The 13,188-nt window shown below is 46.0% G+C and overlaps 5 protein-coding genes across 5 annotated transcripts; 3 read left to right on the top strand and 2 right to left on the bottom strand.

The window, feature by feature from the left end:
• Window positions 1–808: 808 nt before the first annotated feature.
• Window positions 809–4,132, top strand: N7481_003514 (uncharacterized protein; the record flags this gene model as incomplete). The annotated part of the gene is made up of 2 exons (XM_057262733.1): window positions 809–1,835; window positions 1,908–4,132. 2 exons carry the CDS (start codon window positions 809–811, stop codon window positions 4,130–4,132), a joined length of 3,252 nt encoding a protein of 1,083 aa, XP_057124394.1.
• Window positions 4,133–4,551: 419 nt separating this feature from the next.
• Window positions 4,552–6,607, bottom strand: N7481_003513 (Zn(II)2Cys6 transcription factor; the record flags this gene model as incomplete). Its single annotated transcript, XM_057262732.1, has 2 exons — window positions 4,552–6,408; window positions 6,473–6,607. The coding sequence occupies 2 exons, from the start codon at window positions 6,605–6,607 to the stop codon at window positions 4,552–4,554; spliced, it is 1,992 nt and encodes a 663-aa protein (XP_057124393.1).
• Window positions 6,608–8,172: 1,565 nt separating this feature from the next.
• Window positions 8,173–8,600, top strand: N7481_003512 (uncharacterized protein; the record flags this gene model as incomplete). The annotated part of the gene is made up of 2 exons (XM_057262731.1): window positions 8,173–8,176; window positions 8,329–8,600. 2 exons carry the CDS (start codon window positions 8,173–8,175, stop codon window positions 8,598–8,600), a joined length of 276 nt encoding a protein of 91 aa, XP_057124392.1.
• A 955-nt stretch (window positions 8,601–9,555) lies between these two features.
• On the bottom strand, window positions 9,556–11,217 carry N7481_003511 (BCS1 and AAA domain-containing protein; the record flags this gene model as incomplete). Its single annotated transcript, XM_057262730.1, has 1 exon — window positions 9,556–11,217. One exon carries the CDS (start codon window positions 11,215–11,217, stop codon window positions 9,556–9,558), a length of 1,662 nt encoding a protein of 553 aa, XP_057124391.1.
• Window positions 11,218–12,378: 1,161 nt separating this feature from the next.
• On the top strand, window positions 12,379–12,789 carry N7481_003510 (uncharacterized protein; the record flags this gene model as incomplete). The annotated part of the gene is made up of 1 exon (XM_057262729.1): window positions 12,379–12,789. The coding sequence occupies one exon, from the start codon at window positions 12,379–12,381 to the stop codon at window positions 12,787–12,789; it is 411 nt and encodes a 136-aa protein (XP_057124390.1).
• Window positions 12,790–13,188: the final 399 nt, after the last annotated feature.

The raw sequence follows: 13,188 nt of genomic DNA, 5'->3' as shown, positions 1-13,188 counted from the left end.
ATATCGTATAGTAGTGTGTGCCTTTATTTTTGAGGTCGTTGATGTCCCTGATATTAGAGGAAGCTACAGGCGCATGAGCCTGGATCGAGAGGTTGTGTTCACAGGTGCTGTTTTCGCATACCGGTAAATAGAGGCGTGACATGGACAATATGATTTGTTTCATGCATGAGTTCACCCCGGATCTGGGCCCACAATCTGATATCTATGTGATAGCAGTGCTCCTATATTCTATACCACTTTGAAAGAAGTATGGTGCATCACCGCCACCACATCTCATGCAGCAATGCGAGACATAAATCGAAGCGGAACAAGCGGTCAAAGAGCGTGGGGGTCTCTTTGTTCATAACCGCACCGATTGTGTTGATAGTTAGTGTAAATAGCATCAGATTTTATTTTTTTGACTGTGAATATGCGTTTGATGTCGGTAGATCTCACTACTGCTACCTCTGGTCGGTCAGGTATCAGTTAAGCGCCCCCAAGTGTCCCGTGATGGGAGTTGCAGATCACGGCGTGTGAATTCTGAGCCCCGCATGCAGGTCTGACGTGGCAAGGCTCCTTGAGGCTGAATACACTCAGCTCATAACCCGGAGATGAAAGTGACATTTGAGGGAAAACTTTTCCTTCTTCTTGCTTGGTGTTAATATTTTTCATATGCGCAACAGGCTTTATCGTCCCCATGAGTCCTGTTCTTTACTTTGGATCAAACTAGAGAACTCTCATCGAGCGAAACCGACTCCGGCTGATTCATATCGATGTTGAGTTCAGGTAGCTCAAAGCCTAGCCCAGACCCCTTGCCATGACTGCGCAAATGGACACTGAGCCTAAGACTCACAATGAATATACTGTGGGATGGGTTTGTGCTTTGCCAAAGGAGCAGACCGCGGCAACAGCCATGCTGGATCGAAGACACGCCGGGCTCCCAAAACCGCAGAATGATCCCAATACTTACACCCTTGGATCTGTTGGAAGCCACAACGTCGTCATAGCCTGCTTGCCCAAAGGCCAAATTGGCAATAATTCGGCGGCGAGTGTTGCTACCTGGATGATCTCGACTTTTCCATCTATCAAATTTGGCTTGATGGTGGGTATTGGCGGCGGTGTTCCACCCAAGGTCAGACTTGGCGATGTGGTCGTTAGCACACCCGTGGGCCAGTTTCCTGGCGTGGTACAATGGGATTTTGGCAAGGCGAAAGAAGGTGGAAGCTTTGAACGGACTGGGTCACTGAATAATCCGCCTACGTCTTTACTCACGGCCCTGACAGCTTTGGAGACGGAGCATGATTTAGTTGGCTCTAAGATACCGGAGTACTTGGAGGAGTTGAGGGAGAAGTGGCCAAGACTTGTGTCAAAGTACTTGCCTTCGGATTTACAGGATATGTTATTCAAAGCAGATTATGAACATTCAAGGAAGCATGTCTTGAAGGATCTCGATGATACGTCCGACGTTGACGATATTGATGAGGAGGAAGAGGAAGAGAGCTGCCGACTTTGCGATAAAACAAAGGTTGTGAAGAGAAGGCCGAGAGACATGTCTGTTCACTTTGGCCTGATTGCATCAGGAAACCAGGTTGTCAAGGACGCTACTCTCCGAACCAAACTCAACAAAGATCTTGGTGGTCATCTTCTTTGTATTGAAATGGAGGCGGCGGGACTGATGAACAACTTCCCGTGCATCGTCATCCGAGGAATCTGTGACTATGCGGACTCACACAAAAACAAAGATTGGCAGGAATATGCGGCGGCTGTTGCAGCAGCATTTGCCAAGGAATTTTTGGCATTCTTGCAACCAACTGATGTTGAGGGAGAGCGGCCAGTGAAAGAAATACTTGGGCAGGGTTAGTCAAAATTACTATTCTTTACCGAGTTTTGATAGTCTTCTAATAATATCGATTCTGATATGAATTTAGTTTTCGACGTTGTATCCCAGTCCGGGGAAAATGTTAAAAGGATAAAAGGTCATTTGGAACAAAAGAAAGAGCTTAAGATACTCAACTGGATTACGCCAATTAACTATGGCCCTGAACAAAGCGATTTTTTGGGAAGAAGACAACGAGGAACTGGCCAGTGGCTTCTAGAGTCGATACAGTTTCAGACATGGAAGGCGACGAAGAACCAGACAATGTTTTGTCCCGGAATGCCTGGAGCTGGCAAAACCATCATCAGCTCGATTGTGATCGACCATCTCGACCAGGAGTTTCAAGCAGACCCAACAATTGGCATCGCTTATGTGTACTGTAATTTCAAGCGACAGGACAGTCAGAATGGCAAAGATTTGCTGGCAAGCTTACTGAAACAGTTAGCTGCACAATGCCAGCCTTTCCCAGATAGCGTCAAAGAGCTCTACGAATACCACGAAGCCAGAAGAACACGACCGTCAACCGAGAAAGCTTCGAAAGTTCTCCTCGGAATAGTAGCGACTTTTTCAAAAGTCTTTATCATTGTTGATGCACTTGACGAATGCCAGGCATCTGAGCGGGAGCATTTCCTTTCGGAGGTCTTCAACCTTCAGACGCAGCAGAGCGTGAATATCTTTGCGACATCGCGATTTATATCAAACATTATGGATCAATTTCAAGACGCATTATCGTTAGAGATCCGTGCCACTGATGAAGATGTGGGCATGTACCTGGAAAAACATATGGGAAACCTACGGCCTATTGTTCGGGAGAATCGCCAACTGCAAGAGGAGATTAGAACTTCAATCTTACATGCAGTTGACGGGATGTTTCTGTTGGCACAACTCTATATCGGTTTTCTCAACGACAAACTGACCACGAATGATATCCGGGAGTCATTGAAAAGCTTTCAGAGGCAAAATCAAGGATCGAGTGAAAATGAGAAGACTGAGATATTGAGCAATGCCTACGATCAGGTGATGGAGAGAATTCATCAACAGCGGCCAGGTTTGAAACAATTGGCAGTGAAGGTTTTGTTTTGGTTAACCTGTGCGAAGCGGCCGCTCAGTATAGCAGAACTTCAGTTTGCCTTGGCAATAAAAGAAGGGAAGCTTCATCTTGACGAAGGAGACTTGCCTCATATCGATGATATAGTATCAGTCTGCTTGGGATTGGTCACTATCGATGATCAAAGTAGCATCATACGTTTGGTGCACTATACCACACAGGAGTACTTCGTCCAGACCCAGAAGGACTGGGTTTTCAATGCCCACGCCGAAATTGCCAGAGCTTGCATCACCTGCTTATCATTTGACATTTTTGAAGCCGGAAACTGCCTAACGCATGACGAGTGGCGTGCGAGATTTCAAACTACCGCTCTATATGGCTATGCTGCTGAAAATTGGGGATGCCATGTCGGATATCTCCCGATTGACAACCGATCGATAATTGACTTTCTCATGAACACGTCTAAAGTATCTGCCTGCGGCCAAGCGGAGGAATATATCAAAATGCCGTATTTCTGGGATCTTGAAAAGAGGATAACAGGCTTGCACCTCTTAGCGAGGCTTGGGCTTGTGGAGTTGACATCAAGGATTCTTGCACTGAAAGTCGATATCAATTTTCAAGACAACTTTGGCCAAACTCCACTCTCACACGCGGCCGAAAATGGGCATGATAAAGTGGTGAAGCTACTGCTTGAGAAAGCAGATGTCAACCTCCAAAATATACATGGCCAGTCTCCACTCTCATTCGCGGCCGAAAATGGATATGACGCAGTGGTGAAGCTACTGCTTGAGCAGAAAGCCAATATCAATATGAACGGAAGATTTGGCCAAAATCCACTCTTATTAGCGGCTGAAAATGGACATGACGCAGTGGTGAAGCTACTGCTTGAGCAGAAAGCCAATATCAATATGAAAGAAAGATTTGGCCAAACTCCACTCTCATTCGCGGCCAAAAATGGACATGACGCAGTGGTGAAGCTACTGCTTGAGCAGAAAGCAGACGCCGATTCCCGAGATATACTTGGCCAAAATCCACTCTTATTAGCGGCTGAAAATGGACATGGCGCAGTGGTGAAGCTACTGCTTGAGCAGAAAGCAGATTCCGATTCCCGAGATATTTTTGGCAAAATTCCACTCTCATTCGCGGCTGAAAATGGACACGACGCAGTGGTGAAGCTACTGCTTGGGCAGAAAGCAGATGTAGCTATACAAGATTCCGGCAGACCCTAGAAGGCCCAGATAGAAACCCCAGTTTCCGACTTCTCCTTGATTACCCACTCGAATGGTGTGGCAGTAGTGGTGTCAAATATCATTCATACAGCAGGGCGAGGGCAAGAGATCACCCACGATAAAGGTTAGTTGCGCGAGTATTATGTAGTTATGCTTGCGACATTCCAGCAAGCAGTGTTTAAATTCTTCGTAAGCTGATAGCTCGTGGAGTTTTAAATCGGCCTTTTCAGCAGAACCATAACGCTGATATCACGAAAAGCTTGTTGCATGCGATAAGAGATTGCCTAATTGTTGGTACTTGGCTAGCTTTCAGAGGGAATACACATCATCAACAGTTGTCGAAATTTAGAACTCGTCCACAGTATGGCTCTTTGTAGAGTCAAACTCGTAGACTTTGCCGAGAAATTAAGCTAACCTACTCAGCCTTCAAACAATCTCTGCCCCGCCGACCTCAACCAAATCTGTCGTCGACGCTCAGCATCCCGAATAATCTCAGCCGATAATTTCAAGCTCGGCGCCAAGTGTGAATACCTCTCCACCTCAACCACCACACCCGAGATAATCGCATCAACTCTCAACGGAGGCGGAAGCAAGGTCGAAAGAGTCGGTGACATTGTAGCGCCCATAATTAGGAGTGCCTGTGATACCATCGACAGCGCTCCTTGCCACAGATAAGGGAGGTGTCCTTCGCGGTGACTGGTGATATGTTCTAGTTGGCGCAGGGTAGAATCTAGACATCTTCGACAGCATTCTAGAGCCTCGTTGTCTGCGCCGACGGATTCGTTTTCGAAGACTGCTAGTATGTATGGGCGGTATATGATTGTGCGACATGCGTTGTATCGATGTCGAAGGACCGTTTGCACCGGGTTATTGGATGGTAGTTGACCGAGAGGGAATTGGACTGGTTGAGGTAAACTCTCGTACCATTGTGATAGTTGGAAATCCAGTTCTGAGACTATTGGTCCTAATGATGAGAGGGTGTGGGTACTGTCCTTTTGGTATATGAGATGGCTGACTCGGTTCAGTAGTCTTCGTAAGGCGATCTCTGATAAAAAGTACCAGAGCTCATCTCTTCCTGCTTGTTGTGCTTGTCCGTTTGGTAGTATTTCAGCAATGTGGTGATGGTCCTCTTCTCCGGTGTCGCCGCCATGAATTAGTTCCCCGTTATCATCATAATCTTCTTCGTCATCATCGTCTTCTTCTTCCTCAAATCCTCCAGGTAGATCCACAATTTCTTCAAAATGAACAATTCCAGAATGTGGGAGATCTAGCTCCGCTAAAAGATCACTCTCGTAAAGCAAAGCATTCCAATAAACGCGCACACTAAGCTCTTTCCATTGCGCTGGAACACGACTCGGGTTTCCAAACAGTAACTGCAATTTCATGCTTACGTTCGACAACAATGTCCAAGCCTCCAACGGACGCACCAGATAGAACAGATACGCCGAAGCAAGAACCATGCACTGAGTCGCAATGGCGGAATTCCGCATCATAATGGATGGCAAGAGATTCCACGCCGCAGCAAAATACGCAAGTCCAGGCGCTTGCGTATCTTTCGGTATAAAAGCAATGCTCCCATTTCGACTCGCTGCCCCCAAAGCCAAAACTAGGAGTACCAGACAACTCACAGGTCCGTCTTGGAACCCCTTTGCGAGCGCGGTTCGGTAGTATCGGGGCCAGGTGTATGGATTCACGCATGCGTACCAGATATTTGCGTGGCTGAAGAAGGCTCGTACGTAAGCCGGTGCATTTGCTAAATCAAGAGCCCCAGTAGGGGTAGGACTCGGCGTCATTCGGAGCGGTTCCCGGGCCATTTCGAGTTGGAGGAGATTTTGCGGATCGTAGGGTCGCGAGACTAAGTCTCGGATAAGTGGCCATTGTAGAAGATGTAGGGCCGGCGTGGTGTGTACCTTTGGCATTGTGGAAATGCTGATATTTTGGGGCGGATTGGCCCAGGAGCCGAGTCCTGCTGCTGAAATTTTATTATTAGGTATTTTGGGCATCATTGGGTCTTCGTTGGCGAGATTGGTGTCATTGCTTGTTGCTGGGGAGGTTGAAGATAAGGCTAATCGAATAGATCGTTGGCCTTGGTGGCCCACTAGGCTTGAATGAAGGAGGCCTTCTATTCTGGCTAAATGGTCGAGTATTAATTTGTCTCCTGCGTCGAGTTTGATGCCTGGTTCACGATAGACGCATTCAGCGTCGAGGTCTGAGCAGAGTTGGCATTTTGGCCGAGCTCCGTTGCATCTTGTTTTGCGCAGTCGACATATTTGGCACTGTGTAGTTTAGCTGATCGAATTCGAGACTGTATACACGGAGAGAGAGCGCATGGGTGCCTACAGCAATAGTTGCCCTCCTTCTAGGGTATTCCGTCGCATCTGAATTAGAGCGCTTTTTCTGTGAAGATATGTAGCCGACTTCACTCCCTGTGATGATATGATCATAATTCTCCCCTTCTGGGGGTGGTGGTGACATGATGTTCAAGGAATTGAATGTACCCGTGGAGGCCGAACCGAACCGAGCGAGATATTAGGTGGTACTGCGATAAAAAGTCGGTCTAGCTCCAACAGATAGTCCGCTGTTGATTATTCATGCCATCGCCGAGTTCATGAATAGGACTAGCACATTGGCGACACAGAATCCTTTGAGATCGAACAAAAAGCTATACAGCCGCATAAACTGGGGAAAGCAGCGGGGCGACAGGCACGAGATAACTATTATATGCATGAGCAAGTGGTTCCTGTCGGTTGGATCCAACGGTGGCTATCCCAAGCAGGATTAGTGCGGGATTCTTGACGCCTGAGCGCAAAGAGCACACGGAGAATCTACCCGTGGCTGGTTGGGCAACCAGCCAATATTCTACAAGGGATCAGGCCACTCATGCGCGTGTAAGTCTTACATTGTGGACACTTCTATGTAACCATCAAATAGCCATAGATTAGATTGGCTCTTTAATTGATGGCTATACAGTATGTCTCGCAACTGCTGCCACCACCTATACTCTTCGATTGTTTGTCCAACCAGTTTTTCCGGAGTACCAGGTCAGTGGGTTTGTTTCGCATCATTCAAGTAGTAATCAAAATAGTGGCTTGTCGTATATTACCTGTATCATTAATACGCTTGACATCTTTATGCCCCGCCTTGAGGATTATTGTTTTTGGTTCGAAGATCATCGAGGTCAACCAAGGATGACGCCCAGCCTAGCCACTTTGGAGCATGAGCTTATTCATGACATGGTAATCGGTGGGGGATTATCCGCATCATAGATGGTGGAGGCTGCCACTGGCAGCTGTAGCAAGTATACTATCCTAAGGATCTCCTTAAACATACAGTTGTTCAAGTTTGGTACTATTAGTGTCAAGGCTCTGCTCAAAAAAGGTAGGCGGCCATGAAATATCACACCAGTCATACTAGAAGCCCTTGCGATCGTCTCCACAAAAAGCCCGACTTGTATTTTGATGAGATGGCGGTGTTCCTGTAGGACAAGCTCCATGTCTAGACAACGAAATCTAGCATCACCTATGCTGATCAAAGGAAACTGTCAAAATGAGCATACTGGAGGACTTGACCACTACTAAAAAACCTATGATTATAGACCTAGAACGTATCGTACTGCTTTTAAACTACAATAGACGACTTTGGCTGGATTGTCATTATTAGCGACCAGTGAATATTGGAGGTGACATCAAGAACTTCTCGCTACCAGAAAGATCTAGATAATTCAACGAATGAGTATATGCTAAGAAAGTAAATGGCATATTAGCGGGCGGGAAGAGAAAATCGCAAGGAAGCGTATTCGCTATTGTAATTGCTAATGACATCATGAATAAATTCACTTCTGCTTCACCACAATAAAATTGCGGGGAGCGGAAAGATAGTTATAATAAGCGATCCCCAACTTTCTCGGTGTATTTAATGCTTTTTAATTCAAACTACTCACATATCTCAAGTGAAATACACCTAACCCTACGAAGCTTTCCCTATTCACAAGCAAATACGCAAAATGCCCACAGGATCTTGTCTATGTCACCATCTCAGATATGAGTATGAGGGGGACCCTCTAGTCAAGGCAAGAAGAGCTAGCACTCCTAGTCACAGCGTTCACACTAATATAGTTATATTACAGGCCACTTGCTTCTGCCTATCATGCCGCAAAATCAGTGGCGGAACTAACTCAGTCAATTTACTCTATCCAGAGAATAAGGTCCATGTTATTGCTGGTTCTGCTAAGCGGTACTCACAAATCCATGAGAGTGGCATGAAACTCGAAATCACTTTCTGTGGTGAATGCGGATGCACTATCTACAAAACGCACGAGTCTTTCCCTGAGAGTATCATTATTCTTGCGGGAACACTGGATAACCTAGATGGCCTTGAAGAGTCGACACCTGAGCAGGAATTATTTGTAAAGCACCGTGTTTCGTGGCTGTCGAGCTTAGATGACGCCGAACAGAAATTGGAGTTCTAAGTTTCAGGTCAGAAAAGAAGGCTGTGAGGATTTGTAGGATGATATGAACCCACGGTATTAGTATTAACCAAGAATGCACTTTTCTCCTTCTCGGTGTGTCTTCTAAGCGGTATCTTTCTGCCTCTTGATTTTAGTAGTTGGTCAAGCTAGGAGAAATTCTCCTATGTAGACAGTAGATCACAGTCTTCTATTTTCGTCTTTGTTGTAGTATAAAAATTACACAGCCTTGAGGACAATATAATATACTTTTTTGTTTTTGGATAGATGATCATGTAGTAATTTTGGTGGGATTTGCTGATAGGAATGCCATCATCTGACCTAATAACCGGAGCGCAATTCAGTTCCTAAAGCCTGACAAGATGCTCCTCTGTGAAATTACACTCACAGATTCGGCTGGCACTCAGACATTATTGCACTCCCGCTTTCTCAGAATACTCGTATCCAAGCACCCAAAAGAAATGCAAGGAATCAAAATGACCTGAATCCTTCCGCTAGAAAGCATAAACAAACAATTTGAAGACCATTGTTCCAGCTGATGCCCAGGATTAGAATACAGTGTCAAGGAGTACCTGTCGATTTAGTAGCTACCCATAAATTACACAAGCGGCTGTAACCATGGATCTCGTAGGTAAGAGAAACTAGTTAGACGTGGTTCATATAATAAATTATGGCAACTTATTGTATATGTGAAGATACAGGAACGTCACTATTCCGGGCCTTTTAGCTATTCTTAATATAGTCTAGTGGACTTTTGCGTTATTTTCAAGAAACAATCGAAGAGTGGAGGGATGTACTGTATTTAAGTTCAGAATTATGTTACTAGTAAGACTATTGAATTCATAATTCCAGTGTAAAAGGAAATTTTAAGCAGTACTCTACACATACTTCCTTTCCCTCTCAATGTGAATACATTCTCGCTGTAATTGTATTTATGATATTTGCTATGATTTGAATTTCAAGTTTCCCTGTTCTTCCGCATCTCCTCGACCCACTTCGCCGCCCCTGCAACGGCGGCTTCGGGGTTATCCTTGTGGTTTAGCAGGTAGCCTTGGATTTCCGCAGCAGTAATCTCGCCGGTTGGTATAGCCTGAGCAAATGAGACACAGAGATTAGAAATCCGAGCATCGAGTGAAGCATCTCGCTTTTCCTGTTCTCTTGTGGTATCTTCATCGTTTTCTACCTCCCCCTTGACCGGTCCATTGGCTTGCCGTGGGTCATTTGGTGCGTATGGACGATCACTTCCGATAAACCTGTACATCGATGCAAAGAGCTCCTTAATATCATCCTCTGACATGTACCCGAAGCTGATGGACATGTCCACGCGACCTGGACGAAGAAGAGCTGGATCTAGTTTGTCGGGATGATTGGTCGTCATGACGAGAATCCGACCTTCACTAGCAGCCACGCCATCAATCACATTCAGCAGTCCAGACAAGGTGATGCTATCTTTTGAAGACTCGTCAAGGTCATCCTCAGCAGCAGGAATTACAGGGCCACCCCCGTCCCCAGGGATAACAGTTTTCCCCCGAGTTTTAGTAATTCCCGCAGTGTCAATGTCCTCCAGCAACACAATGCAACGCCGGGGCAAGCTCGCAAATAGCGAAGACATAGACTCTTCATCCAACCCATTCGTTTTCAGATTCAGCAAGTACAGCTTCAACCCCAACAATCCCGCCGCCGCGAAACATAGACTCGTCTTCCCCGTTCCAGGAGGGCCATGAAGCAGGTACCCGCGACGGTACGGAATTCCACGATCAAAATACCAACGGCGAGTTTTCGGGTGAAGATATTCTCGCATATCATCAACAAATTCTTGCTTCTGTGCCTGATTGAGGATGACAGAGGACATAGGACGCGGTGATCGCGACATACACCTAATCCAGGTAAAACTCCGATCATAGTCCCGTTTTGCGCGGTAGATCAAAGTGCGGTTTCCATCGCGCTCGATATAGGCCTTTTGAGCTTCTAGCAACAGCTGCCTGAGTATTTCCGGATTCTTTCCTAAACATGATAGCCACAGTCGCTCATTTCTGCCAAAGTTGTGAGGCCTGTTCTCTTCTTGTGTACGGCGTAGCTTTATGAGACGGCCCCTATAGCGGAAATAGTGAGAGCCTTCGGATGGTGTGAAATTGATGGACTTGTACTTGTCTCGATTCATCATTTTCGCCCAGTAATCGTCGAACGTAGTGGTGGAGGTGTTGCTGCTTTTTGACTCGTCCCAAGATTCATCGTCGCTGTCTTCAATATCACTGTCGTCTGAATCGGCCCAGGGGTCGTGTTTGAACTTGAGGCTAGCAAGAAATCGACTCGTACGCTTCATATGCGATTGACGGGAGATCCAGTACATCATGTAGTTAAACACCTCGTCCTCCATGCGAATTTCTGCCGTTGAGATGATGAGATCACCGATATTTTCCAAGATAGTGGGATGCAGATATTGTATGCACCCTACGAGTAGGGCGAAACCAATCAAAATTTGGAGATAGCCGTTGGTGTCGATTTTGAGGTATGACATGAAGAAGTGGGAAATGATTCGATAGCCTGGTACGAGGGCCTCCAGCAGTGCAGTATCTGGCGATAAGGCATCCGCTATTGAGCTTGTTCCATTGGAAGCCATGGTGATGGGAGAGTGTTTGGCGAGTGATGAATGGATTATTGAAGTAGAGCTTTTTGTGCGACAGGGAGTTATTTAAAAGCATCCCCCTTTGCAGAGACTTATTTCCAAGACATAATGCATTGCATCGTGTTTTCCTACTTCAGCGTTAAGGTAGCAAATAAAGATGAACGGACACTGCTTTTGGAACCCGCCTCATTCTAGGTTTCAGGCAACCATATGTACCTATGCGACAGCCTAACCATAATGTGAGTCATTTAGCTGTCGCCTGGTACTTGCGAATCTTTCAATATTGTCTCAAGGAGAAGATGTAGGAAGTGTAGTAAGTAAATACTTTAGAGTCCACTGTGTACTGGAGTATACCTTTCTGTAGGGTGGTATACCAGGTAGTATACAGCAATATTCGAAATTGGCTTCCATGTTTTACACAGAAAATATCTCTAGCCCCACTGCCAAGACGATTGTGAAACGAATTAGGCCCGTTCAGCTAGGCCATAGATCAACCGTGCGCGTCAGAATGGAAATGTAAAATACCTGACAAGACTGATACGAGTACGGAGTAGTCCTTACGATCATGCGTCGCATACGCTTTTCTCACTTGCTGTCCTCGTCCACCGCCCGAGGCAATGCCATTGCAGCTCACATTACCTGAATTCTTAAAATGAGATAACTAACCCAATGAGAGCTCAAAATGAACTTGATTTGTTAATTCTACTAGATTCTTTTATATTTGGAAATTTCTAGAAAAAATAAATAACAAGGTCAAGGGCTCCAGGGCTTTTTAAGGGGGGGAATTTCTAGTCATGTGATGTGGCCTATACTTCTCTTCCTCTTCCTCTTCCTCTTTTCTACTGCCCGCCTCATTCACTTGTCTGCCAAAAATATCAGATTTGTCCAAGTCTTCTAGTTAGCGAGATAGTATTCCTGGCATGACTCCCCATTGGCATTGCAATGCTGCTCTTCAGACCGCGAGTTATTCGTTCGTTCCGCCAGCCTTTTCATCAAATCATCTGCAAAATGTCAACTACAGGCCCAATATCAGGGGGTGAGATCCCATTCGAGGGGATCAAAATGACACGATCGGATTTTCAGAGAAAACCAAATCTTCCATGGGGCTTTTGCATTTATCGATGTTCATTCAAGGACAATGCTGCGTGGCACAGAATGCTCCAGCTCATTCAGCAAAGCGTGCAAAAATCCATCGAATGTTGCATGCCACCTGGGGAGGAAAGAACCGAGCTCCTAGAGGCCCACGATCTCTTCATCCATGACGAGCCGAAGTTCAACGGCGCGACTTCACATGAGGTGCGCGATCGTTTCCATGGCTGGGTGGCAGAACAACTACCAAAAGTGGTTGACACGCCTGAAACACTACAGCGGATTCTTGAATCGCATTCAGAGAATAAAAGAGAGCTTCCTGGGCCTGAATATGGGTTTGGAGCACGCTTCAACTTGGCTCTCTTTGTTGATGATATCTGCTTGGAGTCTTTGGACCATATGGACGATCCTGTTGTGAAGATTATGTATAAGCAATGGGGGGGATTTGAGCCCCGAGGAGAGAAACTACGAAATTGATCCCGAGTGGCATGATGGGACAACGGATGAGGAGCAGGAGCATGTTGGCTGGATGTACATGTCTGTCGCGGACTACGTTGAAACGTATGACCGGTTTGCGTGGACTCACGAGGCTTTATGGCATGATGAATATCTCCGGCCTCCTCAGATGATTGAATATTTCTATGACAAGACGATGCAACCGGGCTTCTGGCGAAATTAATCATACCAAGGCCATGTCTCCGACATGGTTCCGGGAAAATTGTCCATAATATCCCACTTTTATCATGTCTATATTTACTACGCGGTCTTACTGCGACCTCGGGATGCGTATGGAAATTTCTCTAGAGCGTTTGTACTTCAATATCGAATATTCATCATCCTTTCCTAACACGCTCCATATGAATATTCGAACCAAGG

This window comes from Penicillium waksmanii (assembly GCF_028829765.1).
Source record: "Penicillium waksmanii strain IBT 27052 chromosome Unknown utg000004l:1.0-5674109.0:1.0-5678898.0, whole genome shotgun sequence".
NCBI classification, from domain to species: Eukaryota; Fungi; Ascomycota; class Eurotiomycetes; order Eurotiales; family Aspergillaceae; genus Penicillium; species Penicillium waksmanii.
Note: the sequence above shows the minus strand (reverse complement) of the source record. Positions and strands in the feature narration are given on the sequence as shown.